This window comes from Macaca mulatta, chromosome 9 (genome assembly GCF_049350105.2).
Source record: "Macaca mulatta isolate MMU2019108-1 chromosome 9, T2T-MMU8v2.0, whole genome shotgun sequence".
In the NCBI taxonomy this organism is placed as follows: Eukaryota; Metazoa; Chordata; class Mammalia; order Primates; family Cercopithecidae; genus Macaca; species Macaca mulatta.
This window is the reverse complement of record NC_133414.1, coordinates 131,877,097-131,896,436: the sequence shown is the minus strand read 5'-3', so window position 1 is coordinate 131,896,436 and position 19,340 is coordinate 131,877,097. Positions and strand designations below refer to the sequence as shown.

At 41.5% G+C, this 19,340-nt stretch overlaps 1 protein-coding gene across 6 annotated transcripts in view; it reads right to left on the bottom strand.

The window, feature by feature from the left end:
- Positions 1–19,340, bottom strand: part of INPP5F (inositol polyphosphate-5-phosphatase F) — a 102,332-nt gene that overhangs the window by 33,874 nt on the left and 49,118 nt on the right. For 4 of the 6 annotated variants that reach the window (XM_077947636.1, XM_028826924.2, XM_001099262.5 and 1 more), the window contains 4 exons: positions 12,399–12,535; positions 1,665–1,793; positions 1,279–1,446; positions 1,102–1,158 (listed from right to left, as the gene is read on the bottom strand). In XM_077947636.1, coding sequence (XP_077803762.1) covers positions 1,102–1,158; positions 1,279–1,446; positions 1,665–1,793; positions 12,399–12,425 — 381 coding nt within the window. In that variant the 5' untranslated portion in view covers positions 12,426–12,535. Of the gene's footprint in view, positions 1–147; positions 232–1,101; positions 1,159–1,278; positions 1,447–1,664; positions 1,794–12,398; positions 12,536–14,608; positions 14,726–19,340 lie in introns of those variants that run through there. The other 2 variants (XM_077947640.1, XM_077947639.1) reach the window with 2 other exon arrangements.

Sequence of the window (19,340 nt, the reverse complement as noted above, 5' to 3'; positions counted from 1 at the left end):
TCCATAGAGGCAATTGATGGATATCTAGCGAAGACACCATAGAGTATGGGAAAATCACTGATACTAACCACCAGTAAGGGGGATAAACCAAAAGGAAAAGATCTGAAATTTCTGAAAGGTTAAAAGATAATATATGACTTTATTCACCTATTTGCCTGCTTTGTTTAGTGTTGAAAAGACAAGTGGCACATAACAGGCCTTCCATAAATATTTGTTGATTGAATGAATTGTCTTCAGACAGTCAATTTTCCAACATACATGACCAAGAAAAGGAAGAAAGTAATCATCAAACCAGAGGAACTCCATGCAATAATCTCATCATATTCTGTATCTTCCCTCAATCAAATACTGGTAGTACAGCAATGGCCTTAGAGATTTGTCTATTCCAATTCCCAGATGGGAAAACAGAGGTGCGGCGAAAGTAAAAATAATTGGTACCATTACAGGAAAACTGGGCTTCAACTTTCCCAATGGGTAGAAAGAAAATACCTCTTTTGGCCGGGTGTGGTGGCTCACATCTGTAATCCCAGCTCTTTGGGAGGCCAAGGTGGGCGGATCACGAGGTCAGGAGATCGAGACCATCTTTGCTAATACAGTGAAACCTGGTCTCTACTAAAAATACAAAAAATTAGCCGGGTGTGGTGGCGGGCGCCTGTAGTCCCAGCTACTCGGGAGGCTGAGGCAGGAGAACGGCGTGAACCTGGGAGGCGGAGCTTGCAGTGAGCTGAGATCGTGCCACTGCACTCCAGTCTGGGCGACAGAGTGAGACTCCGTTTCAACAAAAAAAAAAGAAAAGAAAAAAGAAAATACCTCTTTTGCAGGACCTCTACGAACATGAGTTCCACATCCTTAACTTACCACTATCCTATGGGAATCTGCTAAAAAGACAGGCCTGTGGGGAGGCAGTGGAATTGTAAACTGCCTTAAAATAATGCCTTGGTTTTCCTACCTAAATGATTCCCATTCCATAGGGGAAAACATAGTGATCTTTAAAAATGTATCTTAATTAAAAAAAATTTGCTTAACAATTATATCCAGACGTTTTAGAAACAAATACACCAATTTCAGTGGGGTTAGGATATTTTAGAAACAACTACTCACACCAATCTCAGTAAGATCTTGTATCATGTATTTATTCCAAAAAAATCGGTCATCAACCTAGAAAAGGTGCAGAAACAACAGTTCAGAAACACATTATTTCAGTTTTCCTACAAAAGCCAAAACAGGCCATCACTTGTTCCCAAGGGCAAACCCTGCTCTATGAGCTGTGAGTGGTACCTTCTGCCAGAGGGGCCGACCATCCCTCTCCCCAGTGCTCTGCCTCTGCACCGAATTGGTCAGGTCATAGGTCAAGCTATAATAAAAGGATTCCGAGTCCATGAACATCTTCAGCAACTCTTCAAGCAATCTCCTCTCCAACTTCTCCTTCTCTTTACTTTCCTTAACCTACAAGAAATTAATGTACTATTACTACAGAAATTAAATGTAATCTGAGGATAACACATAAATTCCTAAGAGAGAAGTGAAAATAATCCCAAGGATGTAAGGAGACAGTGCTTCAATACAACAAATGGTTTGAAAATAAATTTTCTGAGTACAGAATTATCTCTCCATTTAAAACTAATCAAAGATGAATTCAAAGCCCATATCAATTAAACTCTTACTTTCTTTTTATTAGGAGCAGACACATTGGATTTAATATGCGTAAAGGTCTTCAGTAGAAACTTTGAGTCATCAGGAGATGGTATAATCTTCTCTGGTTTGTTAATACCAAAATGATGCTTCTTACAGAGCTAAATAGGAAGAGAAAGATGATTTGTTATTATTAATATCTGTTAAGTGTTCGAGTGCAAAATTAAATGCTACTGCTCAGGCATTCTGATTAACTGTAAACCTCAAGACTTAGAAAAATTATCAAGTAGATAATTGATGGCACACACAGCTGTGAGTCCCATGATGAGAAAGCTACAGCAGAGGATAAAACACAAAGAATACAGGGCAGGATAGACTTAGGAATTAGAGGTGGAAAATTCAGGTTAGGCTCATAATCAGTTCTCCTCTAACGTAACTGAAGAATGAAATATTCTGGCTGAGGTTATTAATGCTTTGGAAATTAGTATCTAAGAATTTAAAAATTGCAAAATGCACATTTGCTATGCTTCAGGGTTATGATTTTACAGGTATCTGTGCTAAATACCAATGCTAATTGAGTGTTTTGGTTGAGAAGATGGCTTAAGAGCCTGCTCTAGTGGGAGCCCTAAAAGCTGGCCGTTTCAACCACTCCCTCTCCTCCTATGCTCACACGCACTAATGAAATCAGCTTAATAACATACGCTTTGGGTCCGGAGATTAGTTAAACTTGAAGAAGCAGTAATTAGGGGCTGCAGGAGAAGTGCCGCACAACTGACAAGGGTAAGGAAGGGCATGGGAGCGTGAATACAGCTGTGTAAAGATAACAGTAGGCACAGAAGGTTCTAAAGAAGGCTACCTGGTTAAAGTTGAGGGTTTTACATATAATTTCATGTAGCTCAGCAAACAAAGCAAATATTCTGAAATGTACACACAAATTCTGTTAACAATATGCAGACCAATTCCATTTTTTCAACAAACTAGTTTCACTGCTACACTAAGTAGGAGACTCTTAATAAGAACTAATACTTACTAAATGCTTATTATCATCAGTGTGTTACAAAATAGCTATTAACATAAAACGAGAAGAAAAGCGAATTTAAACTTTGATTATTTAAGAAAAGGGGGAGAGAGAGCGTCCCTGTTTTATTACATTTGGAAGTAGAAACTAATAACTGGACCAAATTTTCATGTGCAATGGAATCTCCAGATGATTTCAAGCCTTTTCAAAATTATGGCTATCAAAAACTGTCCACATGGGTTTCACACCATGATTACAGCTTTAAGCTGCTCCTGCCCTGCCATTAAAGACAAGAGAACTAAAGATGAGGCAGAAAAGCTTTATATTCCTTCAGCCAGAACAGCTCACTTTTATTTTCCTTCAAATAAAACTAGCAAGAACTCCAGGTGACAGGGAAGGAGAGAAGACAGAACCAAGTGTATGGATACAGCACCCCTCTTTCTGTGATGGTTTCTGTCAGCACACAGGCCCATCCTCCTCTGCCCCTCTGCTCTGCACACCCCCGCTCCACTCCTCTTCCTCAACCACTGCTGTCCTCTTACTCACTCTGCACTCCTCACTGCCTCCAGCTCCACTCCTCCCATTCTCTCCCCAACCCACGCCTCCACCCCATTTTCACCCCTACCGCTCTCCCAAGCTGCTGTCTCCAGCATGATCAATGACCTCCACTTTGCTAAATCAAATGCTCTTGGTTCTTAACCTCTCAGTAGCATCTGAGTCACTCCCTCATCCTACAATACACGGCTTCACCTGGCTCCCACTGGTCACTCCTCCTCTACTGCTTTGACTGGTTCCTTTCCAGCCTCCTGCTTGATGTCTAGGTGCCCCAAGCTTCAGTCCCTGATCCCCTTCTCGTCTGCATTCACTCCCTCAGTGATTTCATCCAGACTCATGGATTCCAATACCGTCCATATGCCAACCCAACTTCCCAAATGTTTATTTCCAGCCCAGCTCTCTCCCAAAACTCCAGCCTCACATATCCCAACATTTCCACTGGGATGTCTACCAGACATCTCAAACTCAACACGTCCAAAACCAGACCCTCCCCTCCCCTCCCCTCCACCAGCTTCACCTCCTAGTGTTCTCTGCCCCCTGCTCACCCCACTCCACCCACATTGGCTTCCTTGCTATTCCTCAACACAGCTGTCCTCTCTTCCCGGACACCCCCTCGCCAGATATCTTACCTCCATCTTCACTCCTGGGCACTCCCTCCACCACACTTACTGTGTTCAACTTTCATTTCCATCAGCGTTTATTACTTTCCAACATACTACAGTTATTGTGCTGATGTTTATCATCTGTCTCCACCTTCTATAATGTAAGCTCCTTCAAGGCAGGACCTTTGTCTTGTTGACTCCTACCTCCAGTGCCTTAGCAGTGGCTGCCATCGGAGCTTTCACAGCCATCACTCCCCTTCTCCCATGAACATGTGGCACACACCCCACCCTCCTTGATACAGTATCACTGGGGCAGCAGAGCAGCAGTTTTAAACAGATGCTCCCCTTTGGTCTCCTGCTACTGCTCTGCTTGTGGCACCAGGCCACTGTTGGCTAGCAATTTTTAGATAAAATGTTAGTGATTAGGCCTATGAATAACGCTTAAAAACCTGAAAACATGCTTACTTGCTCAAGACCGAGCTACAGATTGTTACAATTTTAGTATTCAAAACGGGATACACAGACACAGTCATCCTTTTTTTTTTTTTTTTGAGACAGAATTTCGCTCTTGTTGCCCAGGCTGGAGTGCAATGGTGTGGTTTCGGCTCACCATAACCTCCACTTCCTGGGTTTAAACAATTCTCCTGCCTCAGCCTCCCGAGTAGCTGGGATTACAGGCATGCACCACCACGCCCGGCTAATATTGTATTTTTAGTAGAGACGAGGTTTCTCCATGTTGGTCAGGCTGGTCTCAAACTCCCGACCTCATGTGATCTGCCCGCCTCAGCCTCCCAAAGTGCTGGGATTATAGGCATGAGCCACCACGCCCGGCCAACATAATCATTCTTAAGAGCACTCAAGCCAGCAAAATCCTCCCCCTGGGAATCTATCAAAAGTCTGGCTATTTCAAGTAAATGTGCAACAGCACACTTAGTCTGCACCCAGGTTTCCCTCACTCAGGAAGACGGAGTCCATTTTTCTCTTCAAGGTTAGTTTCTGGGATTAGGACCTGGGCTCATCATTCACCCCCTTCCTTTGTCCCAACCTCTGATAGCCCCTTTCCTAGCACCTTGGGACATGTTTACACATGTGAGAATCTTCTTTTAAATCCATTCCTCAAACCTGGAATCCACTCTGAGAGCCAGCAGGGTGCAGTGTCCCAGCCACTGGAACTGCAACGACTATAATCTGATTGGGGCAGGTCAAGGAGTAAAGGCTCCAATGACACTGCTTAGGCCTCCTAACTCTGTCTCTCGGAATGTGGCGCTCATGAACACTCCCTGCTGTCTCTTCCTCTGGTCCCCATGACAACAATCTCCCCGGGTCCTTCCCCACCTCTGGCTGTTTCTTCTCAGTCTCCTTTGCGGGTGTATCTTTCTTCTCTAAAACTGATGGTATTCCCAGTGTTCTACCCTTAACTCTTTTCTCAGTCTTCATGCTCCATCTAGAAAATGTCACCCTCTTTCCTCATTTTAACTACTACTACGTTTGCTAACTCCACTCCTTCGCCCTAATCTCAAGACTGATACATGTGACGTCTCCCCTACACTGAGACACACTAGACTCTCAAACTCAGCATCTCTAGAACTGAGCAACATCTGCTCCCCAAATATTGTTCCTTCTCTGGTATGTCCTATTTCAGGTAATGACGGCACCACCCACGGGATCATTTAAGCAAGAAACCTTGGAATCATCTTCCATCATTCTCCTTCTCTAAGTCTCTCCTATCAACCCCAACCACTGCATGCTCATTGTTATAGTGTTGATTCAGATCCCTATCTTTTGTCCAGACCAGTATTTCTTCATGGAAGTGCTACTGGCATGGCACACAGGAGATGCTCTATGCAGGATTGATTATCCAACTCAGTGCAGACACTCTAACAGCTCCCCTCATGATCTAGGGAGTTCCACCTGAGCACCAGGCCTCAAGTGCTAAGCATGGCCCCAGGCTCCCATCTCCCATGAAGCCCTGTTAGTCCACTTTACTGTGTAGGGGCCAAATTCCCACCTGCTACTGTCTGCTTCTAGATGCAGACCCAGAAACGCTATGGCTTCAGTCTGATCTACTTTAAAAATTGCTTATTCTCTAAGCTTGGCATTTCCTTCCTTCCTGCTTGCCTTCCTCCCTCCCTCCTTCCTTCCTCCCCTCCCCTTCCCTTTCCTTCCTTCCTTCCTTCTTCCTTTCCTTCCTCCCTTCTTTCCTTCTTTGAGACAGAGTCTCGCTCTGTTGCCCAGGCTAGAGTGCGATGGCACAATCTCAGCTTGCTGCAACCTCTGCCTCCCAGATCCAAGCGGTTCTCCCACTTCAGCCTCTGGAGTAGCTGGAACTACAGGCATGTGCCACCATGCCTGGCTAAGTTTTGTATTTTTAATAGAGATAGGGTTTCACCATGTTGGCCAGGCTGCTCTTGAACTGCTGACCTCAAGTGATCTGCTCGCCTCAGCCTCCCAAAGCGTTGGGATTACAAGCATGAGTCACCACATCTGGTCTTTTCTATTTTTATTTCTTTTATCTATCCTCATCCTGGCCTTGAAACAGAGTTAATATAAGCCCATCATCCCTTAACTTCCTTATGTACAATTCCAAAATCCAAAAAACTCTAAAACCTGAAAGTGTATTTTTTAAGTTAAAAACTCGTTTAATGACAAAGCATGCCCTGAACTGATATGAAGATACTGATAATCATCACTTACCTCCCTTAGTATGAATAGTCATACAATTCTTTAAAAAACATTAACGTGTTTTATTGTAGGGTAATGCTTCAGAACCACTTTAGACTGTAGAAAATACATGGAATAACCATTTGAAAACCCCAAAAAACTTGAATTCTAAAACAAATATGGCCCCAGGAAGTTCAGATAGGGATTGTGGATCTGTATAACAAAGTTCAAACTCACGGAAACACCTTTACTGGAAGGCTTTCTCTGTCTCTTAAAAGTGATTTTTTTCTAAATAAAAATTTTAAATTGCTGGCCAGGTGCTGGGGCTCACACCTATAATCCCAGCACTTTGGGAGGTTAAGGCAGGCAGATCGCTTAAGCCCAGGTATTCAAAACCAGCATGGGGAATACAGTGAGACCCTATCTCTTCAAAAAATAGAAAAAAAAAAAAAATTAGCCAGGGGTGGTGGCGCATGCCTGTAGTCCCAGCCACTTGGAGGGCTGAAGGCAGGAGGATCGTGCCACTGCATTCCAGCCTGTGTGACAGAGCGAGACCCTGTCTCAAACAAATAAATGAGATTACTATAAATGTAAACATTTCCAATGAGTATGTTAGAATCTTCTACACAGTTACCTTTAGAAAATAAAGTACAGAGCACTACCTTTCTGAAACGGTTAAATTCAGTCCTGACAAAAAACAGGGATAGAGAAAATTACTTAGGATTCCTTCCCAGTCCTAAGGTATTTTGTTTACACAGAGCCCCAGGGATTACAATGCATAGCACTGGCAACAGGGTCACCTTCCCTTTTCCAGAGGCCCAGCCAGTTTTGTGTGGCACGTGGTTAGGTCCTTATCACAACTCTGAAACATGAGATTTCAAAAAGAAAACACCACAGCTACAACTCCCAGCTACTTCTCCACAAGCTCCACAGCACTTCCCTAGTTTTTAAATTGTGCTTGCAACTTACATCTTATGACCAAGATTAAGGGTTGATGTTGCTGCTGCCATTTAAGAAAAGGGACATAAATAATTTTATGTGAAAAGCTGGTATCTACATCCATCTGAACCTAAAATTTTAAACAGATATCTGATGGAAACTAAACAGGGAAAATGATGCGGTTATCTATTAAGGCAATGAGATACGCAAATAAGATACGCAGACATGGAACAAAACCTATATAACTTTAAAGGGTATAAAGAAAAAACATCTATGTCCTCATTGTTTAAACCATTACAGATTATTCGTACCCTTATACAGATTTTTAAATATTCTTTTTTAGAGACAGGGTCTCACTCCACCAACCAGGCTGGAGTGCTGTGATGCAATCACAGCTCACTGCAGCCTCAAACTCCAGAGCTCAAGTAATCCTCCTGCCTCAGCCTCCTGAATACCTGTGACTATAGATATACACCACTACACCCAGCTAATTTTTTTTTTTTTTTTTGAGACGAAGTTTCACTCTTGTTGCCCAAGCTGCAGTGCAATGGCATGATCTCCGCTCACCACAACCTCCGCCTCCCAGGTTCAAACGATTCTCCTGCCTCAGCCTCCCGAGTAGCTGGGATTATAGGCATGTGCCACCATGCCCGGTTAATTTTGTATTTTTAATAGAGACGGGGTTTCTCCATGTTGGTCAGGCTGGTCTTGACCTCAGGTGATCTGCCCGCCTCAGCCTCCCAAAGTGCTGGGATTACAGGCGTGAGCCACCACACCCGGCCAACACCCAGCTAACTTTTAAATTTTTTATAGAGACAGGGTCTTGCTATGTTGCCCAGGCTGGTCTCAAACTCCTGGCCTGAAGCAATCCTCCCACCTCGGCCACCCAAAGTGCCGAGATTACAGGCATGAGCCACTGCACTTGACCCCTACCTCTCTCTCTCTCTCTCTTTTTGGAGACAGTGTCTCATTCCATTGCCCAGGTTGGAGTGCAGGGGCACAATCACAGTTCACTGCAGCCTCAAAGTCCCGGGCTAAGGTGATCTCCCGGGTAGCTGGGACTACAGGGATGTACCACCACACATGGCTGTTTTTGTACAGGCAGAGTCTCACCATGTTGCCCAGGCTGGTCTCAATCCTCCTGCCTCGGCCTCCCAAAGTGCTAGGATTATAGGCATAAGCCACTGTGCCTGGCCTCTTTACATCGTTTTTGTAAAATAGCACACTGTTTTGAAAATCAGGCACAGTGGCTCACGTCTATAATCCCAGCACTTTGGGAAGCCAAGGTGGGTGGATCACCAGGTCAGGAGATCAAGACCATCTAACCAGGCTGACACAGTGAAACCCCATCTCTGCTAAAAATACAAAAAATTAGTCGGGTGTGGTGGCACATAACTGTAGTCCCAGCTACTTGAGAGGCTGAAGCAGGAGAATCATTTCAACCAAGGGAGGCAGAGGTTGCAGTAAGCCGAGATCATGTCACTGTACTCCAGCCTGGGGGACAGAGCGAGGCTCTGTTTCAAAAAAAAAAAAAAAAAATCAGTCTGGCAGTTCCACAAAAGGTTAGAGTTACCATATGACCCAGCAATTCCATTCCTAGGTACACACCCAAGAGAGATAAAAACAAATATATCACCAAGAACTTGTATGCAAAATGGTTTATAACAGCATTATTCATAATAGCTAAAAGGTGGAAACAACTCAAATGTCCATCAACTGATGAACAGAGAAATAAAATGTGACATACCCATACAAGGGATTATCTGGCAATAAAGAAAAATAAAGTACTGCTACACACTACAACTGGCACGAAACTTAAAAGCTATGCTAGGTGAAAGAAGTCCACCACAAAAGGCCACGTGGTATATTATTCTGTTTATATGAGATGTCCAGAATAGACAAATATTTATAGAGACAGAAAGGAGATTAGTGGTTACATGGTGCTGAGGAGCTGGAGTTGGGAAGGAAATGAGGAGTGGCTGCTAACGAAGACGGGGTTTTTTCGGGGGATGATGAAAGGTTCTAAAATTGATTGTGGTGATAACCACACGACTCTGAATACACTAAAAACCATTGACTTATATACTTTAAATGGGTGAACTGTATGGTATTTGAATTTTTTTTTAATTGGCAAACAAATAAGGCATATATTTGAGATAAAAAGACAACAGAGGCAGAAAACTAGAAATTCTATTAATACCCATCTCTGAAATAAGATTGCTTCTGCTCCAATTACAGAACACAGACTTAGGCTTTAGCAAATCTGGGAACAGTGACCACTGTAAAGGTGCTGCTGGAATAAATGCAGCTTATTCAAACTGATACACAGACATCCAAATCAGAAAGTCATACTAAGGAGGAATATGTAGTTTTGTTTAACAAAGTCTTCCTATGTTCTTAAAAAAATAATAAGACTAGAAGAAAATATGTAAAAATGCAAAACAGAAAAACTATTCTGAAACATGTGAAAGTAACACTGGTCCTCCAAAGAGCCTACGTACAAATGGAAACACCCACCAAAACTCAGTAGACTATTAATAACAATTATTTCCAAGTGGGGGAATTTTTTTTCTTCTCTTTTACAATTTACTGTATAATCAAAAAACACAATGTAAAAAGGATTAAGCTTCTAAAAACTCTTTTAAATTGAGTTATATGGAAATTGAAATAAAGATACCAAGATTTAAATTAACATGTTAAAAGAAAATAAAGTCGTGATTTTCAACATGTGGTTATTTGCCCTTCCTGCTGTTCACTGTTGTAAAGCTCCTTTACCATAAAACAGGATTACAAGGAAAGAAAAAATGGCGAAAGCACAAATTGCTAAAATTATAATCTCTTGAGAAAGGTGTACCAAACTATTCACTGAGATAGGATCTGGAAATACTTTCTCTGTTGTTACTTTTACTCCTAATTAGCAGAGTCATTACGTATATTCAGCTGTTAATGTGAACCACAATCTTGCGGCCCCTGAGAAGTGCAGTAGTTTATACTGTATAGCCCAACAGCTGTCAAAATAATTATGTCTATGGAGGAAATCTCACTTTCCTTTTTATTTGAATATAATCTCTTTCCCTTAGATTATCGAGAGAAAAAAAAGGGAAAGTAAGAAGAATAAAGAAGTTCTTAAAGTTTTGATAATATTCACACTTTTGGGCTTAAAAAACATCATGTAAATGTTAGTTCCTAAAGCCATCTTGGTTTTTTCCCCATTTATTAAATAGTCAGCTACTAGTCTCAAAAATGTTACAGATTGGTGGCCATGAACGACATAAGAAAACCTCCCTGAAGGCCTCAACCTTTTCTGAATGAGGTGTGACATTTAATTTCCCCAGAACTGGGAGTGCCAAATATGCAAATCCTGACTGGCGGATGGACAAAGTGCTGGGCGGGCTGGCTCCCAGCTCTAAATCAAACTGCCAGAGACCCCAGGCTTAGTGCTCAAACCTGAATGCCAGGCCAAAGGGTGCCCACCTTCAAGGGAAAGGTCTGTGATAACAAGCCATCCTGATCTTTCAGTGTGTCAGCAAAACCATCCAAAAGACATTGCCAAAAAAAAAATGCAAACAAAAACTATAAACATCTGCTTTTAATAGGCCTAACTGCCGCCTAGGCTTTTTGTCTCTCGATCAGCAATAGTGAATAGTGTTATAGCCAAAGTACCAACAAAAGGAGAATAAGAACTCCAAACTTTTTTCGATTCCTATAACAAATAATAATCAGAGTCTGCTTAAATTCATTTTAATGTTTCTTAAAATTCGACTGTCAAACTTCCAGTGACACTTAAAGCATAAAAATAGCTTCATTTTTACTTACTCTTAAGGCAATTTAACCCTATCCCCAAACTTCCTCCCCAAGAACTCTACATGGAAAAACACGTGCTGACTTGTGAGGCAGTGCGTGCTTTGCTATCATTACCTGCTGTTCAGGTAAGAGGGCGGCAGCTCAGCAGAGTTACACAGGACCAGGCAGCCTGAGTCTAGATCCAGGCCCCACCTGTACCAGCTGCGTGACTTAACCCTTGCCAGGCCGCCTTTGTTCTTATTTTATTTTCTGAAATCTACTCACTCATTATTTTTTTTTCCCCACAAGACAAGGTCTGGCTATGTTACCCAGGCTGGTCTCGAACCCCTCAGCTCAAGCGATCCTCCAGCCTCAGCCTGTCAAAGAAAGAAGCCACCCACCTAGCCTCCTTTCTTTATTTGTAGTAATGCCCACTTCATAGGGTGGTCCTAAGGACTAAATATTATCATCTATGTAATACACTGGGCCCACCTGGCACAATGAACAAACAGTGAACAAAACAGGCTATGGCTACGTCGGAGTGAGGACAATTCCTAGGCGTCAAATCCCCACACTGAGAGCAAACAGGACATAAATGCTTTCATGGGTTACTTCTACTAGGAGGCAGCACCTTGTGGTAAAAAAGCACTGGCCCTAGGCAATCTCATATATTTCATCCTTAAATCACTCTACTTGTGGACTTGAGCTCTTCTCTGGAAAATAAACAGATTACATTAGACGAGTGACTGTCTTCCTTTTAAAAAACTTTCTTTTTAAACTGTAATAGGGTAATATATGCTTAGAAAATGTTCAAGAAATGCAGATAAAAGAGGATATAATAAGAGGTCTCCTTTTCTTAACTCACTCCTTTTTCCTAGAAGTTTTCAAACTGTATTGTGGCCCTAGGGCTCCCTGGAAACGGAAGGTGGCTTCCAAGGAGAGATCAAGTGGACAGAGCCCCAGGGATTCCCCCAACACTACTTCAACCACAGTGGCCCTGCTTTTATGTGTCTTCTATACTAGGTTTCATGGATTTTGAGACAAGGGTTCCACTACTAAAATGAAGTTGGAAAATCATAGGATTAAATTATTTTAAAAACATTACCCAGCTCTAAAAATGTAAGTCTGTGGTCTACTGAACCAAATCCTCATATTTGCTATTACATTTATATCAGGTTTCCACATAATTTCCCTTTATTTCACCTTACCTCTAGCTCAAGATCCTGAGGTTCCATTTCAGAAAGTGACAGCACAGCAATTTTGGTAACTTTACAGACCTCATGGTCTCCTGGGAGTTTGCCCACCAATGCTTTCTGCCGAATTAGAATAAGCCACCACGGAAGATCTGAAAGAGGAGAGTCATGATAAAGTCTGGCGTTTTTAGAGCGCTACTGTTCTGACAAGTTGAAGGCGAATAACCTAACAATGATAACCAAAAAAAAAATGTGCATCCAAAATAAACTTTTAAAGTAAAACACATCACAAGGACATAAAATAACCCTTAAACATGTGGAAAGATGTTCAATCTCACTCATAATTAGAGAAATGTAAATTAAAACCAGTTGTGACACCATGCTCACCCATCAGATTGGGAACAATTAACCAGAATGACAACACATGTGCTGGCGAGGCTGTGAGAAAACTGAAAATAGCTGTGCAGGTGAGAATACCGACGACAAATACAACTTTTCTGGAAGGAAATTTAGCAGTACCTAACAATACAACAAATGCACTTACCTTTAATCAGTCCAGTGATCCCACCCTTGGGAATTTACCCTGAGGGTACACCTCAACAACAAAGTATATACACTGAAGCCTACTGTATAATTACAAAACACTGGAAACAGCCTAATGTCCAGATACAGGACAGTGGTTGAATAAACTATGGCACATCCATGCAATGGAGTACTATGCAGCTGTAAAAAAAAAAAAAAAAGTATTCTATAAATTAATAAGGAAGGATTCCTGGATGCATTAAGTAGATAAACTGAATATATTATTAACATACCGCCATCCCTCGGTATCTGCGGGGGACTGGCTCCAGGACCCCCGTGGATACCAAATTCCACGGATGCTCAAGTCCATCATGTAAAATGGCATAGTATTTGTATATAACCAATGCACATCCTCTCATATACTTGAAATCGTCTCTAGATTGCTTACAATACCTGATATAATCTAAATGCTATGGTAAACAGTTTTTAAACTGTATTGTTTAAGGAATAATGACGAGAAAAAATGTCTATACATGTCCAGTACAGATGCAACCATCCTTTTTTTTTTCCAAAAATTTTCCATCCATGGTTAGTTAGAGCCACAGATAGAGAACTCAATGGATACACAGGGCCGACTGTACATAATAAGGCTATGTTACAATAACATAATAAATATATGTTTTTGTTTTTGTTTTGAGACTAGGTCTCACTCTGTCACCCAGGCTAGAGTGCAGTGGTGCAATCTCAGCTCATGGCAGCCTCTGCCTCCTGGGCTCAAGCAATCCTCCCACCTCAGCCTCTAAAGTAGCTGGGACCACAAGCATGCACCACCATGCCCAGCTAATTTTTGTACTTTTTTTAGAGATGGGGTTTTGCCATGTTGCCCAGGCTGTTCTCAAACTGCTGGGCTCAAGCAATCTTCCAGCCTTGATCTCCCAGAGTGCTGGGATTATAGGAGTGAGCCACCGTGCCCAGGCAATAAAATATATTATCAAATCAAAGCATAAAAGAATACCTAGAGTGTACTACCCTTCATGTAGGAAAGAAAATATGAGGTGATACATATCTATACATACAGTCACGTACCACATAATGATGTTTCAGTCAATGATGAGCTACATATGCAGTAGTGGTCCCTTAAAATTATAATGGAGCTGAAAAATTCCTGTCACTTAGTGACATCGTAATATAGCATGACATATTATGCATGTGTGTGATTCTGGTATAAACCTACTGCACTGCTAGTGATAGAAAAGTATACAACATACAATTACATATGTACATAAGACTTGATAATGATAATAAATGACTGTTACTGGTTTATGTATTTGCTATACTATACTTTTTATCATTATTTTAGGTGTACTCCTATTTACAAATAAGGGTAAAAAGAAAATGTTTTTGCACAGTTGTACAATGTGTTTGTGTTTTAACCTGTTATTACAGAAGAGTCAAAAAGTTTTAAAACATTAAAGAGTTTATAAAGTAAAAAAGTTACAGTAAGCTTAGGTTAATTTAGTATTGAAGAAAGAAAAAAATTTTGGCAGGGCATGGAGGCTCACTCATGTCTGTAATTCCAGCACTTTGAGAGGCCCAAGTAGGAGGATTGCTTGAGCCCAGGACTTCAAGACCAGCCTGGATAACATATGGAGACCTCGTTTCTACAAAAAATTTAAAAATTAGCCAGGAGTTGGGACACGCACCTGTAGTCCCAGCTACTCAGGAGGCTGAGGTAGGAGGATCGCTTAAGCCTGGGAGGTTGACGCAGCAGTGAGTCATGGTCATGCCACCGCACTCCGGCTTGGGTGACAGGGAAAGATCCCATCTCATAAAAAATAAAAAATAAAACAAAAACAAAAAAAAAATTTTTAAAAAAGAAGAAATTTTAAAATAAAGTCAGTGTCGCCTACACGTATGCTGTATATAAAGTCTACGGTAGTGTACAATAATGTCCTAGGCCTTCACATTCACTCACTGACTCACCCAGAGCAACTTCTGGTTCCGCAAGTTCCATGCATAGTTAAGTACCCAATACAGGTGTACCATTTTTATCTTTTACACCATATCTTTTATACAGTATTTTTACCGTACCATTTCTATGTTTAGATGAAATTGCCCAACAATGCATTTCTCATTAAGTGATGCATAACTATATGTATCCACGCATTTGTACAAAAACAAGAGGAGAGAGAAGTCAGTGAGATTAGTTATCTCCACAGAGTAGGTGGAAACGGGGTAGAAAGAAGAGGGGATGGGAATAGGATAAAAGATATGAGGGGGAAGTGACAGTTCTCCAAGTATGCCCTGGCAAATGACTGACTGGTCTCTGAGTAGAATTCTGACTCTTAGAACAATGGTAATGTTTTACATATCCCTTCAAATAAATAGTTCAAATCAACCAGAATGTGGGAGAACCTCAAACTGCAAACCCAGCTCTATTAAAAATTAAGACTAGGCCGGACACGGTGGCTCACGCCTGTAATCCCAGCACTTTGGGAGGCCGAGGCAGGCGGATCATGAGGTTAGGAGATCGAGACCATCCTGGCTAACATGGTGAAACCCCGTCTCTACTAAAAAATACAAACAATTAGCCAGGCGTGGTGGCGGGCACCTGTAGTCCCAGCTACTCGGGAGGCTGAGGCAGAAGAATGGCGTGAACCCGGGACGTGGAGCTTGCAGTGAGCCAAGATCGCGCCACTGCACTCCAGCCTGGGTGACAGTGCGAGACTCTGTCTCAAAAAGTAAATAAATAAATAAGAATAGAACTAAATTGTAGGAGATAGAGAAGAAAAAATTAACCAAAGTAACTTCAGAAAACCATTTGGTAAAGATAAAGACAAAAAAACCGTATGCACTATTGTACTTTGGTTACTAAATTTATTTTTCAGAAGAGTATGGGTTGGTAATTCTCCAACTACTTTGTGTGTACACTGGGACTGAACAGAGAACTAAATATATTGAGGAGAATGGAGGGAAAAAGATAAAACAACCGAAAGAAACCTTTAATAAATACAAGACAGAAAGAAGCAAACACCCAATCTTTCCAATCCAAATTTCTACTTCTCACAAGACTTTTAATTAAACGAAAAATAGTCTAAGAAAGACAGCGTGCAAAAGCAATTTTTCAGTTTATGAGACTACACCATTAAAAAAACACTCCCCAATTAGACCCCAAACCAAAAATTATTGAAATTGTGTTTCAGGAATTTATTATAGAAAAATAACACCATATATTTCCCATATAAAAGAATTTTTATAAAGGATATACAGGCTGGACACAGTGGTTCACACCTATAATCCTAGCACTTTGGGAGGCCCTGGGCAGATCACATGAGGCCAGGAGCTTAAAACCAGCCTGGCCAACATTTCAAAACTCTGTCTCTACTAAAAATACAAAAATTAGCCAGGCATGGTGGTGCACATATGTAATCCCAGCTACTCGGAGGGCTGAGGCATGAGAATCGCTTGAACTCGGGAGGCAGAGGTTGCAGTGAGCCGAGATGGCACCACTGAACTCCAGCCTGGGCGAGACAGTGAGACTCTGCCTCAAAAACAAATTTTTTAAATTAAATAAATAAAAATAAAAAGTATATATAATATCTTCATTTGCCCCATTTATTCCCCAAGTATTGATCAACTCTCATTTTAGAAATGGTGCTTTTGGAGATATGCTTTAAGCATTTCATAAATGCAAAAGTTTGGAAACATTTCATAATTCCTTATAAAATAGGGTGGAAATTTACTTCGAAGTTTTAAGGCTTTTATAGGCCATTTCCCTATTATCATTAAACATTAACTGAAGACCCACCATGTGCTAGGAAATTAATCAGGCATGGATACACATTACCAAGCATCTTGTAGGGGTTATGTGAAACATTACCTGTTAGCTGCTTGTCAACAAACCTAACATGTAAATCTTCCTAAAAAGCACATAACAGACAACAAACTGTTCAACGTCAATAAATTTTGTTGAATAAAAAGAAATCCTTACAATAGGTCTCTTAACCTCACAGGAATAATTTCTATCTTATTTTATCTTATTTATTTTTCTTTTCTGAGATGGAGTCTCGTGCTGTTGCGAGGCTGGAGTGCAGTGGTACAATCTCGGCTCACTGCAACCTCCACCTCCCGGGTTTAAGCAATTCTCCCGCCTCAGCCTCTTGGGTAGCTGGGACTACGGGCGCCCGCCACCACACCTGGCTAATTTTTGTAGGGTTTTTTTTTGGTTTTTTGTAGTTTTTTTTGTTTTTTAGTAGAGACGGGGTTTCACCCTATTGGCCAGGCTGGTTTCAAACGCCTGACCCTGTGATCCACCCGACTCGGCCTCCCAAAGTGCCGGGATTACAGGCGTGAGCCACTGCGCCCGGCCATTTCTATCCTATAGTGAACAATTTACAGTTGGGCCAGGCATGGTGGGTCATCCCTGTAATCCCAGCACTTTGGGAGGCTGAGGAGGGAGGATTACTCAAAGCCAGGGGTTCAAAAACAGCCTGGCCAGCATAGTAAGACTCCAGCCCTATAAAAATTGTTTTTAAAAATTAGCCAAGGCCAGGTGCAGTGGCTCATGCCTGTAATCCCAGCATTCTGGGAAGCTGAGGTGAGTGGATCGCTTGAGTTCAGAAGTTTCAAACCAGCCTGGGTAACACAGCAAAACCCCATCTCTGCAAAAGATACAAAAGTTATCTGGGCATGGTGGTACATGCCTGCAGTCTCAACTACTCAGGAGGCTGAGGGGTGAGGATCATTTGAGTCCAGGAGTTCAAGGCTGCAGTGAGCTGTGACGGCATCACTGTACTCCAGCCTGAATGACAGAGCAAGACCATGTCTCTAAAAAAATAAATAAATAATAAATCTTTATGACTCAAAGACCTCTCTCTCTCTCTCACACACACACACACACACACACACACACACACACACACGAAGGCCCTTCCTAGTTTACATCTTCTTGCCCTGATTTGCTCTGGATTCATTTCACATCAACATTACAAATTATGATTTTAATAAATTCAATAACAAAACCACAATGTACATTATCAAATATAGTATCTTTCCAATAAACCATCCAATGGTATAGTGCCAAAAATATAAAATTTTTAACTTTCAAACACAGGTTTTATTTCACATACAAACTCACTTGGAAAACCAAGAGGCATCTTTTTTCCCACAAAAACACTTGTATTGCCAATACTTAAACTCAACTTACACATTCAAATACATTTTAAAATAAAATATACATTTTTTAGCATTAACTACTCATATACAAAAATGTGAAAAATCTACGTGCTTTTTAAAAGGTTACAGATACTCAATATGCCTTGCAGTTATGATGAAGATTAAATCTGAGAAAATATAATGTAACAGAAACAAAGCCTTCTCAATAGTAGCCTTCCTTTTTCAAGGAGGCTTCAAATGTCCTAGACTTTGAGGTCAGAACTTGGACTAAGTTTTAGCTCCATCATTTACCTCTTGTACACTTCAAAGCATAATCCTTAGCTGCTCCGATTCTGTTTTCTCATATGAAAACTGGGATAAAACTGCCTACTTCAGAGAATGGCTATGAGGATTAACAATTTGTATAATTCATGATGTTATTCCTAAAATGTTTAGTGAACATCTACTATAAGTATCACAAGGCAATTTATGTCTATCTTTTTTTTTTTTTTGAGACGGAGTGTCACTCTCTCTCCCAGTGTGGAGTGCAGTGGCGCGATCTCGGCTCACTGCAAGCTCCGCCTCCAGGGTTCACGCCATTCTCCTGCCTCAGCCTCCCCGAGTAGCTGGGACTATAGGCGCCCGCCACCACACCCAGCTAATTGTTTGTATTTTTTAGTAGAGACGGGGTTTCACCATGTTAGCCAGGATGGTCTCGATCTCCTGACCTTGTGATCTGCCTGCCTCAGCCTCCCAAAGAGCTGGGATTATAGGCGTGAGCCACCGTGCTCAGCCTGGTGTCTATTTTTATTACCACTACACCCTGCTAATAGATTCCATTTCCAACCTATAGTCGAAAAACTAAAAAACATTCAAATAATGTGCCCCAGGCTTGCAACTGGCCGATAGGATTTTTTTAAAACTTCCCTTTTAGACATCTTCATACATAAAAGTAGAGAGAGCAATATAATCAAACCAAATCCACCCACCACCTAGACCTAGCAGTTATCAATGCATGACTCAGTCTTCTATGACGTCCAAATTTTTTTTCCCAATGACTCTGTACCTGTCTTTTAATTTTAAAGAATTCCAAATCTAGAAAGTAAAAAGGAAACCCCATGGGCTTTGGGTTAAAAATCTGAGTTCTATTCTATTTGAGGCTGGGCACGGCGGCCCACGCTTGTAATCCCAGCACTTTGGGAGGCCAAGGCAGGAAGATTGCTTCAGTCCAGGAGACCAGCCTGGGCAACATGGGGAAACTCTGTCTCTACAAAAAAAAAA